Source organism: Pseudorasbora parva, chromosome 8, assembly GCF_024679245.1.
Source record: "Pseudorasbora parva isolate DD20220531a chromosome 8, ASM2467924v1, whole genome shotgun sequence".
In the NCBI taxonomy this organism is placed as follows: Eukaryota; Metazoa; Chordata; class Actinopteri; order Cypriniformes; family Gobionidae; genus Pseudorasbora; species Pseudorasbora parva.
The window spans coordinates 46036907-46062154 of NC_090179.1; the positions used below are offsets into that span (position 1 = coordinate 46036907).

The 25248-nt window shown below is 40.2% G+C and overlaps 1 protein-coding gene across 1 annotated transcript in view; it reads right to left on the reverse strand.

The window, feature by feature from the left end:
* Nucleotides 1–2399: 2399 nt before the first annotated feature.
* The window catches only part of LOC137084569 (NACHT, LRR and PYD domains-containing protein 3-like), a 28538-nt gene continuing 5689 nt past the window's right edge, over nucleotides 2400–25248 (reverse strand). Inside the window, exons 7-10 of the mRNA XM_067450859.1 lie at nucleotides 15801–15974; nucleotides 11406–11579; nucleotides 3967–4140; nucleotides 2400–3630 (exon numbers count right to left, since the gene is read on the reverse strand). Of these exons, the coding sequence (XP_067306960.1) occupies nucleotides 3606–3630; nucleotides 3967–4140; nucleotides 11406–11579; nucleotides 15801–15974 (547 nt within the window). The 3' untranslated portion in view covers nucleotides 2400–3605. The remainder of the gene's footprint in view (nucleotides 3631–3966; nucleotides 4141–11405; nucleotides 11580–15800; nucleotides 15975–25248) is intronic.

The window sequence follows — 25248 nt, forward strand, 5'->3', positions numbered from 1 at the left end:
CCTAACTAAGGCCCTGTCCACACGAACACGGGTATTTTCAAAACCGGTTTGGCTGCGTGGTTTGGCTGTTCGTCCACACGCAAATGTGAGATTTTGGCTTTTTAAATCGAAATGCGTGCCGTTCTTTACTTTGTTTGACGTCAGATTTTCCATGTTATTTCCTTTTTGATTTACGTGAGTCGAGTCTATGCGGTGGACTCCACTAACAGCGCTTATCACATAGCCTACAGATACATGTTCAGTTATTTCATTGTATTGCAGAACAAAGGCGCCAGAATGCAATAATACAAAATAGTAAAGCAAGCCTGTGAAACTATTACAGTCCACTTCGGCCCTGCACCTGTGTATATACAGTTACCTGTCACTTGTAGAAGGGTTTCACTTGGCATCCCTCAGTCAGTGCAATGTTCATCGGTGCCGTGAATGGGACCCATGTGGATATCAGGCAGCCAATCATAGCATAGATTTGCATTCTCATGTGGACAGATTTTTTTTTTTTAAACCGTGCATGTGTGGAAACGATTGTTTATTAAAATGGAGGAGGAAAAACTCCGGTAATAAAAATACCTGTGTACGTGTGGACAAGGCCTAACACATACATAACTCTGCATGAGACACATGAAAACATTCTAAACAGGTTATTGGTGTCTTCACATCCACTTCCTAATTTGTTATTCTTCTCTTTTTACCACAACATGAATTAAACTAAACCCAATAAAATTAATTAAACAACCCAATGAATTTTTAAGGTTACACTATTAATAGGAGAAAAGGTTGTGATCTATAAAAAAGAAACTTGTCAGGAGAATGTGCACACCTTTAAGCAAACTTTGAGCTGTGTGTACGCACATTCTGGAGACAAAAGGAATTGGCGACACAGATGGTGAGGTCATGAACTGACGTTAAATTGTAGAAAATAAATGTGAGAAGAACGATTATAAGAATGAATAATTTTCACTCCATTTCACATCACATTACATTACATCCACATTGTCATGAAGATTAGCTTCCAACAGTGTTATTTGTGCTGATTGTTTTAGGCTATATGCATCTAGTAAAATCCAAACGCAACTTAAAATGTATTAAAATAATATATCGCTGCCTTACAGTCACATCGTCTACAACGGGAGCGCAGGAGGAGATGGCGTGACGACATGTGATACTGAATAGCAGAAAATATCCTTTTATTAGAGAACTGCACAACACAGTGTAAAAATGAAAAATTTCCTTAATGTAGGCTACATATCTCATAAAATGTCAAAGTCTGCAAATACAGTCATGAAGTACAATCTCTACTCATCATCAGTCCTAACTATTACGGTGTTCATTACAAAACCGCCATGAAGAAGAATGTGTTCACTATAACATTTTCGTCTTCAATTTTCCCCTACAAATTAGTTCTGTGATTTTGTTGAGGTGTTAATGATCAGTCTACATGTTAAAAACATAAATCCTCCGGTGACCCGGATATGTAATGCTTTATGATGGCACTTCTGGCACTGTTGGAGGATTACACCAATGGCAGAATAAGGAGAGAATGAGTTTTCATCTAGGGATATTATCAGCAAAACTGCTTTTATATTATATTCGATTTGAAGTGTTTAAAATTAACAAAATTAATGAAATATTTTTAATTAGCCCAAAATAACATTTTATTTATTTATGTTTTTATGGATATTTTGATATATTTATTCTACAACATAAAAAGGATATTGAATGATATTCAGCAACGTAATGTGTAAGGTAAAAATAGCATTTACTGTATAGTCTATCTAATATTTTTCAATGTCTTTTACCTTTGACAGTGTCAAACATGCGTCACATGGATGGGAATATGCATGCAAATGATATGCAGATGAGGTCATGCATAGTAAAACTAGGCATTGTAAGCTCCATATATGGTGATATTACGGGGAGGAGACAGGATGGAGATGCACGTACGCACAATCTGCTGCAGTCTGTGATTTATAAACAGACTTTTGCGCAGGTTCTGGTGTAGGCATGGTTTTATAAATCTGAATTTTTTTTGTGCATACACAAAATCTAGCTTTTGTACATATGTACACTTTTAGGATGAAATCTATGCAAAGTTTTATAAATGAGAACCCTGGTTGCTATAGAAACACACATTTATCACTGCACGTGCATTGGCTAAAAATGCTGTCAGCATGATTTGCTAGTGTGTAGCTAGCATGATTAACATGTTTTCAATTTTAACATTGCTAATACGATTAACATTTTGCTAGCATGTTGATAGTGTGTTGTTATTATTAATTAGCATGTTCATATCATGATTAGGTTGTTGCTAGCATGATTTAAGACATTGTTAGCATGTTACAACATGTTTCTAATATCATCAGCTAGAAATCAGAAGCTTTGTGGCAGGCGTGTTGCTTGGTTATATATAAGTTTATTTTTTACAAGTTAATTACTTCATATAATACCAGTAATAAAAACAGAAGGTATAAGTACATGTAGAAATAAACAGTATTGTGTGGCGCTGGCAACGCCAAGGTCATGGGTTCGATTCCCAGGGAAAGCAAGAATTGACAGAAATGTAAAAAATATGCAAAATTGCAATGTAAGTTGCTTTGGATAAAAGTATCTGCTAAATGTAAACTATTAACAAGCGTTGTAAAGGCATCAAGGCATCTAACACCTCTATGGTCCGTCTTTCTTAAACGCGTTGATTTCTTTAAAGCCCTTCCTTCTGAAAAGCATAGTGTGTTCTGATTGGCCAGCTGACCCAGTGCATTGTGATTAGCCAAACACCTCAAGCGAGTGTCGGAAATGTAACGCCCCTTCCCATAATCCCAGCTTCAGCTTCCAAAGACAGTTAATAAACCGAACACCTCAAGGGAGTGTCGGAAATGTAACGCCCCTTCCCATAATCCCAGCTTCAGCTTCCAAAGAAGTTAATAATGTCGTCAGTTTTCCCACATCAGTTCGAGCCCGTGTCGATTCTGCAAACACAGATGATCAAGCCGAGCGATCGGATACTCGTTTGTATTTGCAGAAACACAAACAAAAAATAATACAATTGCATATTTTACTCAACAAAGTTCATGATACTTATTTAAAGGGGTCATATGATGCTCTTTTCAAAGATCATTATTTGGTGTATTTGGTGTAATAGAATATGCTACCATCCTTTAATGTTCATGCTTTAATGACTGTACATTATTGTAGCTCCTTTATGGCCCGTCTTTCTTTAGCGCGTTAATTTCTTTAAAGTTCAGATGAACGTGACAAACGCCGCCGGTGTGAACCAGAACACGTAGAGCATCAGTGTTTGTCATCTTTTTATTAGTATCTTTAGTTAAAAAAAGTAACAAAACGTTTGTTACTTACTGTACTTTAGTTTGCTGTAACAAAACACACACCTTTTTAGTTTATACTGTGTGTTTATAGAAATAAAATGGTTAATCTGTGAATAAGAAACTGTAATTTGCTGCAGTGAAATAAAAGGTGTTTCACTGCCACCTCATCAGGTCTGTCAGAGGATCATTTAAATCTAAATGAAGTCTTAATTTATAGCAGTGAAGTCACTGTATCTTCAGTGTCTGTAGAGGATCCTTATTCACCATCAGATCATCAGCAGAACATCAGGCTCTCCTCTGACTGCTAATCCTAAAAAAAAACACACACACAGTCACATAAGCAGTATGAGACATTACGTCTGTCACATCTATTCATAAGAAAACTGAGCACTAACTAGATAAGCTTTATTAATTTATTCTCAAACATGATAATATAGCATTTCTCTGACGCTCAAAGTCACTTTACAAAATCAAAAGGTCATGAAAGGTCACTTTCACACAACAGAGAGCCAGAATACAGATACAGAACCAGTACAAATAATCATTACACTCCACTACACATTTCCTTTTATTTCTAGTGAGTAAAACAGACATTTGAACATTACACGGAAATATAATGATGTAAACTGTTAAAAACTATTGTTACCATAGTGCCTCCAGTTTATAATGTGGATCCTTCTCCAGGTCAGAGAGCAGCTTCACTCCTGAGTCTCCTAGATTATTCTCAGACAGATGCAGTTCTCTCAGGTGTGAGGGGTTTGATCTCAGAGCTGAAGCCAGAGCAGCACAACCTTCATCTGTGACACCACACCTCCACAAACTGTAGAGAACAATGACACACATTAAGTCAATCTCCAAAGCTAAACACGACCATTTCTTTTGCTTGTTTTCAGTGCTTATTTCCGTTGTTTAGCTTAATAACCTATACAGAGAAATAAACCATACACAAATATAATTAATTAAGGTAATATACGCAGCAGTGAAATACTTTAAGGATATTTAACTCATTTAACTTACAAACAATGTCACTAGACCACTCACAAGGTATTTTTACATATATGTTCAAAAATACTAAATCAAATGCACTAAACTGCACATGAGGAGTTAATATATTAAATCCTAAAACCGCTAGCATTAGCAACCAAATTGTGAGACATACACAACCTTATTTTTATATAGTCTCTGTAGTCAAATGAGTGTTTATCCTACCAGTAGTCTCTCAAAGTTGAAGAACACAGTGTGGCTTTTCCCAGGAGTCCTTGAACAAACTCAGCATGTAGTTTACTCCAAACTCAATGGCTTCAAAATCCCTTACCAACTTGAGTAGGAGAAGCCCATTCACTTTGCAAACAAAGATCACTCTACATCCTGGTAATCACAGACACACCGGGTTCTATGTGACGTGCAGTTTTAATGGCCAATCAGCTTCCTTGTTTCTTCCAGGTTGCACTGTGCTCACAACCAGTACCATCCATTCATTCGGCTCTCACATCTAAACTCATTGTATCTGATGGAGTTTCTTCATTTAACAATGATGATCTTCCTGCAATTTCAAGTTTAACTTAACACCTCCCACTTGAGCTCCTGGTCAACTGACCCAAGGTGGTCACACAAACTTTGTTGAAATTGACTTCTTTACTGTTCATCAATGGGTATCAAAACCACCAAGTGTCTCACATCCCTATAAAGAACTGGTTTGACATCATTGGTTGTTCCTGCTTGGTTTGGTTAAACAATCGAGACAGGATAACTGGGAAATGCTCTGACCAGTACATCTCTCACCATTCTTTTCCTGTCTGCATTTACACTGATGACTCTGGCCAACTTGTACTGACCTCTTAGAGCATTCTGATCAGCCAACCATACAACATCTCCCACGGCAACATTCTGCTCTTTAGTATGCCACTTGTTTCGTACAAATAGATTAGGACCTGCCAGCTGACACCATCTTCTCCAGAACTTGTTGACTTCTTCCTGAATGATCCTTAGTCTTTTGTATGGATAACCTTCAAACTCAAAACTTTCTCAACTCCCTCCTTTTTCAGTACGTCTACCACGATTATATTAGCAACCACATAACACACTAAAACTATATCTCTCCCTTTCTCTAACACACACACATACAGGTTTAGGTTTTCTGGACTACCTCCCCTTGTAATAATATCAGCAACGTTTAAGTTACCTGGGATCCGCCACCAGTCTTTAACAGGCATAGTTCTCTGGATCTCTCCAATCCTATTTGCAATGAAGGACTAGTAGCCATAGCTAGCCTGCTGAATAGCTCCCAACACTGTTTGACTGTCCAACAGATGGATCCATTGGTCAATCTCCACTTGGCAATATTTCTCAATGTACTTTCTAAGCCTGGCTGCATAAACTGCACCACACATTTCAGCCTTGACTGCTTCCCCTTTTTGATCCAAAGGAATCAATTTGGCCTTGGATTCAACTAGCCTCACCACAATACCTTGGTCTGTTTCCCACCTGAAATATATTACAGCTCCATAGGTCTTATCACTCCCATCTGAGAATGTTATTCCTAACGGTTTTCCTTTTTCAGCCTGCAGGTGTTAAGCCTCTGAGAAACTTTACTTTGCCAAGCTGAACATAGTCATCAAACACTTTAATGGCTTCTTCTCTGAGGTTTTCTGACAGTGTTCGGTCCCATGTATCTATGGTCAAATTTCCACACCCGCCTCCTGAAATGCCTTTGGAACAAGGACATCCCCTTTTTGCTTAACCCTTTAGGCGCCAGAGTTTTTTTCCTAAAACGTCTTTGACATCATTTCAAAAGGCTCTATCTTAAGTGATAAAAGATAGAACATTTCTGTATAGTAGAAAAATATTAAGGATGACCCAATGTTTATGTAGAGATTACATTTTCTCATCTAATTTGCATATTATGATGTCATAAGGTGGTGGCAATCTTGGATTGTAGAATTTTCATGAAAAGCCACATTTAAATTATAAAATGCAGCACTTCTTTCCCCCAAAAATGTCCCTCACCTGCTGTACAATACTTAATGTTCAGGTAAATAGTAAACAAACTGTGTAAATCATTACTAATAAATAGTAGAAACAAACCAAATGCATGTTGCAGTTTACTTTTCAGCAGGATTTTCCATTTACTGCATGCAGTAGGCACTCTGATTCCATGGGGCACATATACATTATGCATAATAGCCCCTGCCCCGTGTCACAACGTGTCTGTTCCTGCTATGAGCAGTGCGGCCAGATCTGCCTCGCATGCGTGCTGAGTGTGCACAGCCTGGACCACTGTCATTGTCATTTTGATTCCCCAGCCTGCCTCAACGTTGCCCCCAAACTGTTCTAATACTTCGACCTCATCTAGCATTCCCAGTGGCATTAGATAAAGTCTCCACCACAATACTTTCGCCACGATTGTGGAGAGGCGCACGATCAGAAGACGCGCACTTCATGGCGAGTGCGCTAAAAAATCTCCTGTGGCCGCCTCGTTCCCAACACTAACACATCTGCTAACTTCGCGATAAACACTCCGACCCTGGGAAACATTGTTCCCACCACTGACAGTGGGCAAAGGACCATCTTCATTAGGCAAAGGATTCACCGTGTCTGCTTAGTGTAAGGTTAGGGTTAGTTTCACTTTCAGAATCACCATCATCTGATATTACCCTTCAGAATCAGGGTCCGCGAACAGAAGACCCATCACTTCATTGCTGGTTCCCAAACTTTATTGATGCCATTAGAAAATAATAATAATAATAATAATTAGGGCCGGGACTTTAACGCGTTAATTAAGATTAATTAATTACGTGACTTTAACGCGTTAATTAATTACGCAAAAAAATTAAAAATTTAACCGCATTTATTTTTGCACCGCGGAACGTTTTTCAATGAATCAGTTTCGACGGACCGATTATACTGGAACACCAACTAGCGCTCCGGAGTCAAGACAACAACAAACCTTGGGTGCGTCTCAATCAGCTCCCTAGTTCAGTAGTCAGGGCACTGATCAGGGAGTCAGCCCATTGACTTATGTCTTGATCAGTGCCCTGACTAGGGAACTATGGAGCTGATTGAGACGCAGGGCATGAGTGAACATGAACGAAGAAGCTGATGAGACCGCTTTGCTCGGCCCCGTGGATGGGAAATTTTGTTTTAAAAAACGAAAGAATGGAAGCGTCGTCAAGAGCAGGGTTGTGTGCAAGCTATACAACAAGGAATTTGCATATCACCGCAGTACATCGAGCCTCAAATATCACAAATATGCTTTTGCTACACTTAATGGCAAACATTGCGCTGGTCTGCTGGACTGAAATAAATAAACAATATTTTGTTGATTAAGCTTATGTATTCAGTCATTATTCAATGGTATACTAAAAATACATGTGAAAAATTACTTCTCATTGTTCTCAGGTAAAATATTTATATGCGATTAAAATGCGATTAATTTTAGATTAATTAATTACAAAGCCTCTAATTAATTAGATTAATTTTTTTAATCGAGTCCCGGCCCTAATAATAATCTAATGCAAATACTTGCTGACATTGACAATGCTCTGATAAAACGGTTCACTCGCACACCATCTCCGCTTTTGTTTGCACTGATTCCATGCGCTCTTGCTTGTAGATTTTTTATAGAATCATGATGTTTTTTTATGAGTTGGGGATGAAGTACGACATGTCTGCCATCTAGTGGAGGGGAGGTTGAATGAAATTTGAAACTATTTGACAAAATCTGTTGTTTCAGTGCCACATCTTGTTGATTCAGTGCCGCATCTTGTTGAGTAAACTCGACGTGGTGCCTTGAGGGTTAATGCACATTTCCATTTGAAAGAGGTTTCTGTCTTGATCTGGGTATATAAAGAAATGTTGCAAAGAAATCAGGGCTCGATACTGTAAACAGGTCACCCCGTAATGCTGGAACGTCTCAACATAACCCAGCATTAAATAATTTTCAGAAGTCAGGTATACATTTCATTATTTACTTCAGAGAATTTTGACTTCCTGCTTCGCTACTGTTCGGACGCTCTTGCTTACTGCTCCACGCTTTGCTCTATCACTTCTATATTTTCTCATAACTTCAACTTCAGCAAATCAATCACAGTACTCAAACAACAAAGCTTGACTTTAATGATAAAACTTGAAACTCTGAAGACTGGATTACTACAAAAAAGTGAACATTTCATCCAATCAGCCTCTCACTGCCATCAGCTTACATTCCGGAAGGGAAAACACAGCTACCTACTATCGAAAGGATAAGAAAATGCCTCTTTTAGTTCAAGAATCTACTTGCTGCACAAACTGCCACAGACTTTCACAACAGATTGCAGTACTTGAAACAAAGTTATTTGCGGAACTACCAAACCAGATGAATCACACAGCAGAGCTTCTTCACGAACGTCCTCTGCACACAGCTGGTGAGTCCCATAAATTTAGTGCTACTCAACAGATAAAGAAACAAGTAACTGATCAACACAATCGATGGCACAAACAGGGGGCAAGACCCAAACGCACTCGAGACGTCAGATTGTCACGAGCTTCATATATTGCTGCAGTAGCATGCTCTATCCCAGACAAAAGGATTGCAAACACTAGTTTCCGACCACCATCTATACATCTTGAAAACAGATTTGAAGTATTAATGAATGAGGGTGATGATTCCCAAAACGTGATGAATGTGATCGAACACAGATTAAATCAGCCCACAGCTAACACTAATGCTAACAGGCGCTAACGGTCGAGCAGACAGCGGCCCTCAGCTCAGAGTGCAGCCGAGCCAAGGACTCTGATAGTGGGTGACTCCACAGTCAGAAACATTAGCAGCAGAGATACAACTACATGCTGCCTTCTTCAAGCAACCATTTCTGATGTAAACAGGGAAATTCAGAACATCCTGATAAAACATAAGACTGCAAATCGACTTATCATTCATGTAGGGAAGAACGATATTCAGAGAGAGCAGTCAGAACTCATTAAAAGGGATTTCAATAAACGTTTTGAAACACTTAGCAAACTGAAAGTTCAGCCGTTCATCAGTGGACCACTGCCAGCAAGAGGAACAAATAGATTCTCACGGTTGCTTGGGCTTAATACATGGCTGCAAAAAACCTGCATGAGGAAGGGAGTGAATATGATCGACAACTTTAATCTCTTCTGGAGTCAGAGACAATTGTTTACATCAAATGGCCTCCACCCAAACAAACTTGGTGTTAAAGGACAATATTTATTACTTCCTTCAGCTGTGTGTTTTAACCCACTCAACCTGATACAGAGTATGGACGACCACAGGACTTCATTTCAGCAGCTGAATGGACATGTGGCTCACGGACACACTCCCAGCTGAGTCCTGCCCACAGATCTCACCACAGACAGACTGTGAAGGATTAGAACTGCTCCGCAGTAGATTCAGCACCCAAGTATTATTTCCTGGAAAATGGACAGGGAAGCCAGGACAACATATTTCAGCTTCCGATAACACCAGAGCAACAGCCCCTCTCACCGGAGGGACATGTCATTCCTCTCTCCAGCATCCCTGCATCTGAGCTTTTCAGAGAAAATGGAGGACTTGGATCATGCTGGAATCAGACTATCACACTCGATCGCTGTGAGCCCCCAAATATTGACCAAAAATCGTTGAGCCCCACAACCACCAAAGCCTGTGGGCCCAGCTCGCCCTCGCCCTCCTCCTGTGAGATTTCTTCGGTCACAACGCCAGGGCCCACACCCTCCTCCATCTGTTGTGGGTGAACCAAAAACAACCGATTCCAGCTCTCAGTGATGTGTTTTGGGTCCCCACTATGATAATAGTACCTTTATCAAATGTTAACAAAACAAGGGGGAACCCAGTGTGCTTGCCTCTTTCTCTTTCTCTGTTCTGTTACGTGAAAGAAAGTCTAAGGCCTTGTCAGGCCGTTTAGCAAACCAATATAATCTGCTGCCTGTCACTTGTCAAACTAAGACTAATGTGGAGAAAAAAATGATTACTGTTAAGTTAGCGCTTTTAAACATCCGTTCACTTAAGAACAAATCCTTTCTAGTCAATGAATTAATAACCACTAACAACCTAGATTTTTTGCTTCTAAATGAAACGTGGCTAGAAGAAAACTGTAGTGCAACAGTCCTCAATGAAGCAGCCCCTCCTAACTTTACTTTTATGAGTGTCTGCAGGGCTGTTAGGAGAGGTGGAGGTGTTGCTGCTTTTTTTTTTAAAGATTTCTATCAATGTAAGCAAGTATCGTTTGGTGACTATTTGTCTCTAGAATATCTGGGTATTGTGTTAAAAGGTGCTCCACGTATCCTGCTTATCATTATTTACAGGCCTCCGAAATACTCTACAGGCTTTACTGAGGAATTTACAGAACTGTTATCAACAATTTCCTCAGAGTTTGACTGTTTTGCTATTGCTGGGGATTTCAACATTCACATAGACAATATTGAATCCAGTACAACAAAAGAGCTCATGACTGTTCTTAATACTTCTAATTTGACACAGCACGTACATGGACCAACACACAAACATGAACACACTCTAGATTTACTTATCAGTAAGGGTCTAAACATTTCATTGATTGTTATTAAAGATGTGGCACTTTCTGATCATTTCTGTATTTTCTTTGATATATCAATCTCTCCTGCCATTGAAGCTAGATCTGCTTTAATGGCCTGATTGCACAATTTTCAAAACATCCACAAGATGGCGCCATTTATCTGTGAATACAACATTCCAAAAGCGATCCCTGATAATGGGAAAATGCTTAAATAGGGTAAAATACTGGGAAACCGATATATCGGTTGATCTCAAACTTGTATTACCACAAAAAATTTGATTACTTGATTATCATCAAATTAATCGACAGAATACTCGACTACCAAAATAATCTTTAGTGACAGCTCTAATGTAACAATAGTTTGATTCATCTTTTCCATTTTGTTACTTGATGAATTAATTAAAAATATTGAATTCACAGTGATGCACAGGTGATACTCATTTTCGTTCACGCCACCAGCCTCACACCGTTCTCTCACGGCTCTCACCCGCCCTGCTCTTTACACACAGAGACTCATATCAGAGTTTCATATCAGAGTCACGTATGATCTTACCACAGTTCCTCCAGTTTACAGTGAGGATTCTCCAGTCCAGCAGAGAGCAGCTTCACTCCTGAGTCTCCTAGATTATTATCAGACAGATCCAGTTCTCTCAGGTGTGAGGGGTTTGATCTCAGAGCTGAAGCCAGAGCAGCACAACCTTCATCTGTGACACCACACCTCATCAACCTGTAGAGAACAATGACACACATTAAGTCTATCTCCACAGCTAAACACGACCACTTAAACAAAATAAATAACAATGCTGTCAATATGAAATATATATAAATACTCATTTGTTCACATTATTAAAATACATCAGTTAGGATTAGATGATAGAATATACTGTTTGTACACTATAAAAACTTTAGATATAAAATATAAAAAATTATATAGTTGTATACTTTATACTAATTTTATATTTTAGTATAAAAAAAATTCCATGGAAAGAACCATAAAACATGTAAACCCAAAGTGTGTGTGTTAGTGTGTGTGTGTGTTAGTGTGTGTGTGTGTGTGTTAGTGTGTGTGTTAGTGTGTGTGTGTGTGTGTGTGTGTGTGTGTGTGTGTGTGTGTGTGTGTGTGTGTGTGTGTGTTTGTGTGAGAGTGAGTGAGTGAGTGAGTGAGTGAGTGAGTGAGTGAGTGAGTGAGTGAGTGAGTGAGAGAGAGAGAGACAGAACACATCTTCCCTTCTTAAGTTTAGAGTTTAGTGCCGTTCTTTGTTCTTTTCTCAGTGAAAAGCTTAACTCCAAGTCTTCCAGAGTCGTGATAAAAGCTGATTCAAAAGACTGACGTTCTCCAGCTTCTGTGTTTACTAGTAGCACGTAGGCGCAACTCTGCCGACATTATGTTAAGCCCTGCCCACCGACTCTATACACGATGTGTATCATCTGGTGCTCGACCAGAGTTTGGCTTTTACAGCTCAGAAGTGTCTTGAGAGGCGCTAGACGACACTCGCGGCAGATTAGATTTGCTGCCGCTAGGGTGCGTCTAGATTTCTAGGCTACACAAAAAACACATTTTTATCAAATCATATGTCATTTGACCTTATCAGACGGAAGTAATAGCGGATGGAAACATTAGAAGAGATTTGTCTGGATATGAGGTAAAAAAAAAAAAAATACTGTTAGGTTTAAGGTTTAAGACATCAATGTGTCATCACGAGCAGGGTTTTTGTGCATGTTGTTTAAGCATGTTTTTTTTTTTTACTCGCATAGAGTTGTTACCCATTCACATGCATTATGACTGGCAGACGGCAACAGTTGGAGTTAAAAATCTTCCTTTGTGTATCTTCCTTGTAATCTTCCTATATCTTGGATGCCCTGGGGTAAGCAGATAAACACCACATTTTCATTTTTGGGTGAACTATCCCTTTAAGCGGACTCGGTGAGGTTCGCAGGTGCACACCCGAGTTCGGAAGAACACAATCACATCTTCTAAAAGAAAATAAAACTCTGATGTTAATGAAACACGTGCGCACCAAAAGTGCTAGTGTGAAAGCACCCTTAGTTCGTAGCCGAGGCACTGAATGATGTCCAGCAGATGGCAGGGTTATCTCTCTTTACACACACAGTGGAAAACTCACTCTGTCACGTTCAATAACCCATTAGCGCGATCGGAGTCCTGAAAGCAACATCATGTATCTCCGAGGTCTAACACGACCATTAACTAAACTTTAACGTTGGAAAATACCCGAAGACCAGCGCATTCTTCCTCCGCGCATCACTGCTCTTCTCTCCGATGACAGGCTCACCATTCTTTCTTCACTCTTCGCACACATGTAATGGCCGCACCCACGGGAAAAACCTAAATAAAAGTATTTTCTAAATAAATTATGTTGATCCCTACACTAGCATAGCAACACCCTAGCAACCACCCGAGTATCATAGCAACCACCCGAGTATCCTAGCAGCCACCACGATTACCTTATCAACCACATAACACACTAACACTATTTCTCTCTATCTCTCACACACACTTTTACACTCACGCATACACACACGCAGACACACTTTCTCGCTCACTCATACACACACACTCACACTATCTTACTCGTATACAAACACATGCACTCACACTTTCTCACTTATACACACACTTTCTCACACTTTTGAGCCGTTCCCACACACACATTGGGCAGTTTGCAACACTTCACTGACAACTATGTTACTGAACAGAGAAATAAATGGCAAAGAGCAACAGTAATATAAATGCACATTGCACACATGCCATGCAAAGCTTGCGCTCCATATATGACTGCCCAATCAGCGATCGAGTGAGAGTGCGTTCCACATTAAAGGAGCAGTACCTAATTCTGCTGGTTACACACACATTGATGCAAAGCGAATTCTTATGAATGATGACATATTCTTTACTGTGATTACATCATAATTGAATTTGAATGAGATTTGAATTTGATCCTGCAATAAAAAGGCATAGACATTTCAAAATAATTTGGTTACTCAAATGTCCAATTCAGTTACATAAGTGTGATTCCCCATTTGTCCGTCAAAAGTTTTTCTACTTTTTCTCCCATAGGAGCCCAGTTTCTCTGACTACTTTTCTCCACGGTGGTGGCAGCTGCCAGTTTCAGCCGCTGTTGAGCTGCGTGTGTAACGCGTTCCCTATCACTCTCGCTGCATGGAAATAGATTATTTTATTATTATGAATATTATCTTAGGAATCTATTCTTTTGTATGATATATGTTTTAGGGGTGGTTTAAAGGGTTAGTTCAACCAAAAAAAATATTTCATTAATTACTCACCCTCATGTTGTTGGATACCCACAACACCTTTGTTCATTTTCAGAACACAAATTAAGATATTTTTGTTGAAAGCTGATAGCTGAGAAAGGCTTCAGAAAGGCCTCCATTGGCATTCAGTATATTTCCACTGACCCACTCACAAGACCCATAAAAGGCACTAAAGTCGCTACAAAGTCCATCTCACTACAGTTGCTGTACAATCATTTTACAATGCGACGAAAATAGTTATTGTGAGCATAAAAATCAAAATAATGACTTTATCCACCAAGTTATTGATGTGAACTCGATGCATGCGCAAGAATATGATGCAGCTCTACCGTTCGAATACATGACCCGGAAGAGGAGGAGCGCCGCTATCGCGTGAGTTCCAGGTGTGTTCACGTCAGAGACCTACACGGAAGACAATAACTTGGTGGATAAAGTCATTATTTTGGTTTTTTTGCGTTATGCTAATCGCTGAAGTAACCCTTTAAAACTTAGATTACACACATACATTGGTCTTACAGTCCTCTTCCTACACTCAGTATTTAAGCATACAATGATAACAAATGATGATGAATACTAATAAAAAGTAATAATACAGATACATAATATTAACTGATTATGAATATTAATAAAAGGTAATATTGAATTCTAAACATTTGGTCTACAGATGTGTGCGCATACAGAGAGCGGAGATCGCGCTGCAGATTCAGGAGCACAGAAACTTGTTATCAACGCTGCCCCACGACTTTAAGTAATAAAATAGTTTCAACACTGGATCACTGCATTATATTTCTCAGCAATGATGGGGTTACATCACTATTTTTAAGTAATAAATGCACATATTCATTGTTAGAAGAGACACTGAACAAATATGCTGCACTTCAGCATCTCCATTTGAGATTTTCTGCTTAAATTGTCATTTAGTTGATCTGAGTTCTGTTACAACTCACGAGCCACTTGTACTGTTTGTGCGACTGAATCTGCCATCAAACCTTCTTAGTGATGAACTGTAGACCTAATAAATCCAAGTACGAATCTCTCAATCATAGGGATGCACCAATAGCATTTTTCAGAACCGATCTAATCTGATACCAAAAATTCTGTGTCCGATATCAATCCAATACCAGTGCAGCTTTGATAAAAAAATTCTACGCAGATTTTATACCTCAGTGTGTTGAAATGATAATCACTCTTTGTAAGTTAAACACCATCTATTAAATACAGATAACTTCATTATAAGGGAAAAACAACATATAAAAAATACTATTACAAAATCTATTACAAAAACATTACTTATAAACTAGATTGTGGATAATTCAGTAGCAAAAGTTACTCTAGAAAAATCATGAGTGCACAATAATTATATAAAATCTAAACATTTAGTGGGAAAAAATAACCTTCTGATCAGAAGCGTGTTTACACTTCTCTTGGCATGTGTATGTGGACAACATCCGGATATAGGTTGAATGTTAATTCCAAGTTTAAACGCAGACTTAGATTGCGATAAACACAGAGGGAGAACTATAACAAGCCATTTCTCCCAACCTTGCAACCCGAACAGAGAGTTGCTTTCTTTCATACAGGCTTATCTGCTTTCATGTACAACATCTACATATTAAGCCTTATTCACTCTGAGTCTTTATGGTAGAGATGATCTTACCCCAGTGTCTCCAGTTTACAGTCAGGATTTTCCAGTACAGCAGAGAGCAGCTTCACTCCTGAGTCTCCTAGATTATTCTCAGACAGATGCAGTTTTCTCAGGTGTGAGGGGTTTGATCTCAGAGCTGAAGCCAGAGCAGCACAACCTTCATCTGTGACACCACACCTCACCAACCTGTAGAGAACAATGACAGACTCTTTACTCTCAGATCAGACACACATATCAGATAAACAGACACTTTATTATTTAAAAAAAGCACAGATCACCATGTTTGATGCAAGTGAGATTTTCCATGTTGTGTATGTGTGTGTGGGGGTAGTATCCCCCCCCCACAAAGATGGCAATATCCGAAATCCTCGTCCTTTTGGGGACATTTTTTGGTCCCCATGAGGAAAACATCTTATAAATCATACTAAGTGATGTTTTTTTTGAAAATGTAAAAATGCAGAATTTTTCCTGGGATGGGTAGGTTTAGAGGTAGGGGCAGTGTAGGGGGATAGAAAATGTGGTTTGTACAGAATAAAAAACCATCACGTCTATGGAATGTCCCCAGAAAAACATGAAACCAACATGGGAGTGTGTGTGTGTGTGTGTGTGTGTGTGTGTGTGTGTGTGTGTGTGTGTGTGTATGTGTGTGAGGGGGGGGGGTTGTGACATATGAGGACATAAAGGACTCAAAAGGTATGACATAGGTATTACAAGGAGAGGGTGAAATATGAGGACATTGGCCTTGTCCCCACTTTTCAAAATGCTTATAAATCATACATAAAACTTTCGCCTTATTCAGTTGGCAAAACCCATCTTCCCTTTTTAAGAATGTTATTTGCTCTTTTCTCAGACAAAAGCTTAACTCCAAGCCTTCCAGAGTCGCGGTCAAAGCTGGTCAAAGCTGCCAAAGCTTGAAAGACTGACGTTCGGCAGCTTCTGTTTACTAGTAGCATGCAAGCACAATTCTGCCATCATTATGTTAAGCCCCGCCCACCAACTCTATACATGATGTGATTGGCCTGACCAGAGTTTGGTTTTTCTGGCCCAGAAGTGTATTGAGAGTTGCTAGACAACACTCACGGCAGATTATATTTTCTGCCGCTAGGGTGCGTCTAGATTTCTAGGCTAAGACTGAACACTTGAACACAGAAAAATATTTTTTCTTACACTTCATTTAAACAGATGTGATATTAAATTTAATGAATAGTACTCCCACTTGTTTTTTTATGAATGTAATTAGTGCTGTAATGATTACATTCGAGTACTCAATAAAAATAAAAAAATCTGTGATTGCAATTTTGACAGTAGCCAGCAAAATAATGGAAGTGGCGCATTTCAAGATTTAGTGCATCACACGATCAACTAATAAACTCAAACGTGTGCGCGCGCTTTGGCTGGGACGGATGCTCAACGTTCATCATACATCACAACTATTCAGTGTTTTAAACCAGATAAAGCTTATTTTAGGTTTCAGACATTTAAATACTCAACTACGAGCAAAACAAATTGTAAAATAAACACTGATGTCTATGGAAAGGGCAATAACAACCCTTTCAGTTATAAATTGATGACGTGTTTTATTCATATCAGCTACACACTGTGTGAGTAACTATAACGTTTACTTTATTCTTCTCCCACTTCACCGGCCACTGTCTTATGCATTTCAGGAGAAGTGGGTGAATTTATGTGCTGTAAATCTGACAGATCCGATTCTCTAAACTGCCATGGAAATAATAAGGTGAAGCTTTCTAAATAACGGACGCCTTAAACTCATACTGGGGCAAAGCTAGAATATATTAAACTCACCATCGGTTAGTTGGCTGGTTATTTTATAATGAATTAATCGGATAAAAAGACCATTTATTTTATTTTATCGACAAAACACTGTTCCACATCCTGCCCAATGCTGTCCACACACATAGTGAATATATCTACCCTTACAAATATTACCCATGGTTTTACAACAAAATAAAAATCCATAAATAAAACAGGGTTATTGTAGTTATTCCATGGTGACCACAAATGAATCATGGTTTTGCTTTATATCCATAGTTTAATGGTATTTCTGTATTAATATTCGTAAGGCTGTGTGTCCACCAAAAGCATTTTTAGCCAGCTGAAAATGCCTTGCTGTAGGCATTTGAGAGCGTTTTGGCAGGGCAGCGTTTTTTTTTTTTTTTTCAGTTGAGACTCTTTGCTTGTTATGATACAGAAAATCTGCAAAAGTGTTACTAATGTTACAGTTTGTTTCTTTATTGATTCTATATAAAATTGCACATACAAATGTAAAGTATTTGCTCTGGCTCTTGTTTTGAATAATTTTGTTCCGTTATTACTGCTTGTTGTCATCTGTTGATGCTGTACAAACAGAATGTGGCGGTTGGTCGATGTGGTGTTTGTCACGCCCACTTTGATTGGACGGCTGGGTGAAAAGTGACAGTGACGAGTGCTGAGTTTTACTCAAAAATGAACATTCGTCAGCTATCGGCGAACAGTAAAAAACGCAGAGCACTCAGAAATACTCGCTCAAAGCCTCGTTGGGCTCCAGGCGTTCTAAAAACGTGGTGCTCCCATTGAAAACAATTGTAAACGCCAGCTAAAAGTGAAAAAAAAAACTGTTTTAGTGAAAAACACAACCGAAGGGTATCTGTGCAAAAAAGTTTAAACCACAAGGACAGTTTAAATCCCTACATTAAAATGATATTAAAGAAACACACACACACACAAATAAACCACAAACTCAGGGATACCAGATAAAAGGGACACACACGAGCAGAGAGCGCAGAACACACACACAGAATGGAGAGCACAGCACACACACACAGAACGGAGAGCACAGCACACACACACACTGAACGGAGAGCACAGCACACACACACACTGAACGGAGAGCGCAGCACACACACACTGAGCGGAGAGCGCAGCACACACACACACACACACACACTGAGTGGAGAGATGCGCTCTCACACACACACACACACGCACTGAGCGGAGAGCCACACACACACACTGAGTGGAGAGAGCAGCACACGCACACACACACTGAGCGGTGAGCGCAGCACACACACAAGCACTGAGCAGAGAGCACAGCACCACGCACTGACTGACTATCAGAGGGCTGCTCGATCGGGGGATGCGCAAAGGTGCTCCACCTGCTTTGAGGTATTGGAGTCTGGACCGCAGCACTGCTATGGTCACGACTCATTCACGAACACTGCCTCAGCATGCTGAACGCCCAAACACGCGAGACATCAACATGACCATCAAGCAGGGACAGAAATCGACCGCACCCAGAAACACATAGTTTGAATGGCATCTTGAAAAAGACGCAGGGTCAAACCATGTTGCTCTTTTAGAATGGAAAACTGCTCTGTTATTTGTGCTGAAGCAGGAGATGACCGCGGCTGTACACAGTCCAGTAGTGCAAGCCTGTGTGAGCACTCAAGCAAAGGGAATACGCCCAGCAAACCAACAAGCTCTCTTTGTGATAAGCGATCACACCAGCACTGGCAGTTCCTTCTCTCACGAGACTGAGTTTCTCACACTCTTCGTGAGAAATAGCAATACTGTTCGGCTCTGAAGTAGAAAGCATTGATCTACCATTCCACTTCCTTATTTATACCCGCGCTGCGGGGCGGAGCGTGGAATGCGCGTATCACATGCAAATCTCCAATTGGCTCGTTTTTACACACTTGAAGTAGATTGGTCTCTGAAGTCCGATCCCAATTCGTCGGTCAGTTCCAACGCATGTCTCCGTTCCCTCCTTTAGGGAACGAGGGTTACATACATAACCGAGACGTTTCCTATTGTTACTGTACTAGCATCTTGCGTCATCTAGACAATGTGGCCTCTCTAAGAAACTTTCAATTTAATCAGAAATTGTTTAAACAGCTAGTCAATAAGTAGATAAATCACTACTTACTGCTTGCAGGAATACAGTTGCCCCTTTTTTCAGTTTAAGATGCTGAGCGAAGCTTGCTTGAAATGGGACGAACAAACGAACGATTTTGAAATAAATTGTTGTGGTATCCGATTATAATAAACCTCAACCATGACTGTTGACATATGAAAAGTCCTCACGTCTCCTGCACAGCCTGAACATGACATGTTTCATGAGAGCCATTTTTGCTATCCTCCAGTGTCTTATTTACCTGCAGTCCCTGTTACCGTCAGTTCAGCCTGACAATGAACATGTTTGGACAGATGCAAATGTTGAGGGCGTGCATATAAATGATTCCCAACACTTGCGTCAAGGTTGGGTTTATGTTGAGAAGCACTTATTTTTCTGTGGTGTTTTTAATTAACAAGATTTACATATGAAGGAGGAGGCAATGGTGTTTGAGACTCACAGTATGTAAAGTCCATGGTCTGAACTCGTATTATTTCACTAAGGCAAGGTTAATTTAATTTTTCATTCTAGGCCACCTTTAAGAATTGTCAGTGGTGGAGGAAGTACTGAATCTCAGTACTAAAGTAAAAGTACAAGTAACCAGAAATATGTTTACTTTAGTAAAAGTAGAAGTACTACAACGACAACCCTACTTAAGTAAAAAGTACCTGATTTTAAATGTACTTTAAGTATTAAAAGTAAAAGTACTTGCATAAAAATGTATTCTCTTAATGTCTAATTCTAATACTTAAAAAGAAGAAAACAGTATGATCGGTGGCATTTTAATTTAGTTATTTTTGGGTTAATGTATTTGTTTTTACCATCTGTTGCCTAGTTTACATTCTGACTTACAATTCTGCTTATCTGCAAAGTTAAATGTCATTTTTCTGAAGCAACATTCTCATCAGCTTTGATGTATTTAAATCTTCATATTTATGATATTTTTACCTTTTATAAAGGACATTTTCCCCTAATCTTATTAAATATAGGCTTTGCTTCAGCTTTCACTTTATATTCTTAAATTTGATTAATAAATTAAATTAGAATAAGATACAATAGGGTTACCAATCAAATTAAATAATTAACACTGAAAAGTTACATAATGCTATGAGATTGTTTTTACTAAAAAAAAAGTTAACTAAACCACCAGTAGATGGCGGCAGGTGAATCCTTATGAGAGAGTCATTGAGTCGATTCGTTCAAACAGCTGATTTGTTCATAAATGAGGCAGTCGTTTATGAATAGGGCATTGAATCTTTGATTCAGTAACACACTGTTGCTGTGCAATACGTTATGGTTCGGGTGTGGAAATCTGATCTTGGAAATATTTTCGCTGCTGAAATAGAACAAAAGCAATAAAGCAATCAATAAAATGTAAGTGACTTGATGTTAATTCATTGTTTATGGAACTGTCAAATGAAATCAGTGTCACATTTTCTGTCGTGATGGTATTCAGGAAAACTACACTCGTTGGTCGTGTCATGCGATTTTTTTTAAACCGTTATAAACATTATAAACATTTTGAATTTTTAATGCAGTATGTTACTGAGTTTCTTTGTGTGAGCGGGGCTGATTCCATTTCTCCTAAGAGAGGCCGCGCGAGCCTCAACAGTGCAACCGTCAATTCATTAGCCTATAACGTACATTATATATTATTATCCGGGCAAGCCTTAATCTCGAGCCCTGAAACTGATCAGAAAATATAACGAAAATGTAACGAAACGTTGTAGAAATGTAGTGGAGTAGAAAGTATAATAATTGCTGCAAAATGTAATGAAGTAAAAGTAAAAAGTATGCACTATTTATTCTACTTAAGTAAAGTACAGATACGTGAAAAATGTACTTAAGTAAAGTAACAAAGTATTTGTACTTTGTTACATTCCACCACTGAGAATTGTTCACAGTGTTGTTCTATAAAACCATGATTACTTGCTTTTTGATACTTTATTTAACCAAACATTATTGCCCCAGTGTTTTTATGTATTTTAAGCATTTTAAAATAAGTAATTTAAGTAAAGTTTAAAGAAATTTGTTTGCTATTTGTATTTATATATTTTTATTATTAAATTTATCAATAGTAAAAAAAAATGTATTCCCCTTTTCAATTTTGTTACTTTATGAATAAATTAAATTATTAAATTCTGAGCCTGATTTGGTCCCCCTAATGTATTATCATTTTGTAGTGAACAGCACATTCCAGGGTCCAGATTATGGCCAGGTCCCTCTCTGCCCATAACTCCCCGAAGGTTTGCTAAATTTTGATTGGATCTTGTTAGACTAGCACAAACTAAATGTCCAACGCCATCAGATAAAGATGTTCGGACAACAGCTAGACACCTCTTTGAGGGCAAGAAGAAGACCTCTGGTACCAAGCCCAGGAAGGTCATGACTTCCCATTGGTCCACATGCAGTTTCTGCCCTTCACCCACCTAGAGACTGATCCCTAATGTCCTGGTTTGTGGCAGCCATAAACAAAGAAAAACCAAAATGATCCATCCAAATCCATTCACAACAATGTTTGGAAACATTAAGACTGATGTAAACTACACACACCCGTTTCATACTTATTCAGAGAAATAAGTATTCTCAGTGACAGCTATTTGTAATGCAACATCTTACACAGAATCAGCTGTTAATGAACAAATTAATGAACACATGACAGTTCAATATTTTCCCATCATGTTTGGTGTCTATTTATTTAGAATATTGCCAAGGGTCCTCTGATGGTGTTTTGGAAAGTGAGAAAAATGCATTGATAAACTTCAAAGACACTTTAAAGACTTCTAACTGTGTACAGTATGCAAATGAGTTACACAAGGGAAAGATGGGTGGGCCACACTGTGTGCCCCCTCTGATGCCAGCAGCCAATAGCAACACTGGAATGGAGAAGCACCAAATTGCAATCTCCTCCTATTCGGAAAAGGATAAAGGTACTCTTTCAACAGACACTCCTTGTTCTGAGTCTCCATGTGAGAGACAAATAGTTCACCAGGTTCTGAGTCTCCCTCAAGAGACAAACAGTTCACCAAGTTCCGAGTCTCCCTGTGCGAGAGACAAACAGTTCACCAAGTTCCGAGTCTCCCCGTGCGAGAGACAAACAATACACCAAGTTTTGAGTCTGTCTGGCGAGGATTAGACGGTCACAGAGCAACCAAGTTCTGAGCCTCTGGTTTAACCAGAGAGACAACACAAGATCCGAGGATCTGAATCTACAGCTTGTAAGGCAGCAACAGATACAACCCCATTCTGAGTCTACAGCTTGTGAGGAAAGAGACATTAACCCAAACTACGTTAAGAGTTTTAGTCCAGCGAGAAGACTGCAGCACGTCCCGAGTCTCCATGCTAGAGAGACCACAGCAATTGACCAACTTTTGAGTGTCTGGCCCAAAGAGGCAGAAGAAACACAGAGACATTTGTAACAAGGTTAAGCTCAGGAGAGCAAACCTTCACTTCAAGGTTCCTTCGTCTGCGTGTTCCTGATTAAGGACCTTCTGTACCCACTTCAGGGCTTCATCTGCGTGTTCCAGATTTTAGGACCCTTTGGTGCCCCAGGAGGTCAGCATCCCACAGATCTTCGTGTTCAAGGCTGTTGAAACAGATTCCAGCTCCTTTCTTCACTGCATTGTCTCCCAGCAAAACCAGTGGAAGAAGTCATTCCCATCAAACTGCTTACTGAACCCCGTGGAAAATAAATATCACTGTGGTGTGACAGGCAGCGGGGCGAGGGACCGCGAGAGCGGGCCGGAGATTAATGTTCACGAGTGCCAGCTGCGTGGCACACCGGTCTCGTCTCGCGGCCATGTGACGGGAGCATATAAGGAGGAGCAAGTACAGCGGAAGACGAGAGAGGACCAGGCCTGGAGTTTATGTTTAGTTTTGTTTTACGTGTGTTTGTGGGCAGTCGTCCGTGAGGGGCTGCCCGCGGTTTTACTTTCATTTTGTTTATTTATTTTGAATAAATGTTTGAACGTTCGCCGGTTCCCGCCTCCTTCCTTCCCATCTACAAACCGTAATACATTGGTGCCGAAGCCCAGGAGGAAGGAGGGACGCGCTGTCGGAGAGCCCTCACTGCTGAGGGGGATCGCGGTGCTGAGGAGTTCGGGCAGCGCGGATGATGAAAGACCGCGAGGGCTGCCCGAGGCGATGGTGCTGGAGCGAGGAAGGTGGGACAGAGACCTCGCTGCCGTGCCCCAGGGTCGAGGTGGGGTGGCTACCGTCCGAGAGGGAGCGGAGGAGTCGCCGCGCTTGCCGTGAGCCGGAGCCTGCTGCCATCCGCCTAGAGGGGAGGAGCAGGGAGCGCGGGGCTCGCTGCCGGGTCCCTCAGAAGGAGGAGTCACCGCCGGCCGCCAGGGGGCGGAGGAGGATCGAGCTGCCCACCAGGCGTCCAGTGCCATCGCACAGCACCGCGAGGAAGAGCCTCTCGGCGGGCGGAGGACAGAACGGCAGTGTGTCTAGGAACCGGACCAGAATTTTTTTTTCCTCTTTCTTTCTTTTTTCCCTCTCTCGTCCGCGGGCTCCTCGTGCTCCCGTCTACATTTCTCTCGCCTCTCTGTCCTTACCCCCAGGTGCCGCGGCCGCCGTGATCCCCCCCCCGGGAGAGAGGGGTGGGGGAGTAGAGCGCAGTCTCGGGAGTGCCCCCCGGCCTGCGAGGGGCGATGGGGGTATGTGGTGTGACAGGCAGCGGGGCGAGGGACCGCAAGAGCGGGGCGAGGGACCGCGAGAGCGGGCCGGTGATTAATGTTCACGAGTGCCAGCTGCGTGGCACACCGGTCTCGTCTCGCGGCCATGTGACGGGAGCATATAAGGAGGAGCAAGGACAGCGGAAGACGAGAGAGGACCAGGCCTGGAATTTTATGTTATGTTTTGTTTATGTGTATGTGGGCAGTCGTCCGTGAGGGGCTGCCCACGTTTTATTCTGTGTGTTCGCGGGCAGTCGTCCGTGAGGGGCTGCCCGCGGTTTTACTTTCGTTGTGTTTATTTATTTTGAGTTAATAAAGTTTGTTGAATGTTCGCCGGTTCCCGCCTCCTTCCTTCCCATCTACGAACTGTATTACAATCACTTAACCAAACCTCTTTCTAGAAACCTTGGCATTGTTAATTATTATCAGTATATGATTTTCTAATTTACATTACAGGTAATATAACTAATGATAGTTAATAACAAATAATATTTTGTTTATTTGTTTGATGCATGATACGGTTCTTCCCCTTATTTTCATAGAAAAAACAGTTTATCTTTCCATAAGATAACGTAACTCTGCCATAGCCACACTCAACTTACTCACATGTATTGTATACATCTTATGCACTTTATTCCTTTGTCATTCATTGTATTCATTTAGTAGTTAGTGTTAGTTTAGTGTTATTTGTTCTGTTTATCTTTTGTTAATAAAATCTATTTTATTACAATTGTGTCTTCCTTGAGCTGATAATACAGAAGAGGCTCTACAAGTTAGAAATCTCACCAATCTTTCAGATAAATCAGCTGATCAACTCTTCCACCTTTACATTCATTCTAAATGAAGGGACAGCCTCCTGTTCAGAGTGTTCTCATACAGCCAAGCTAAA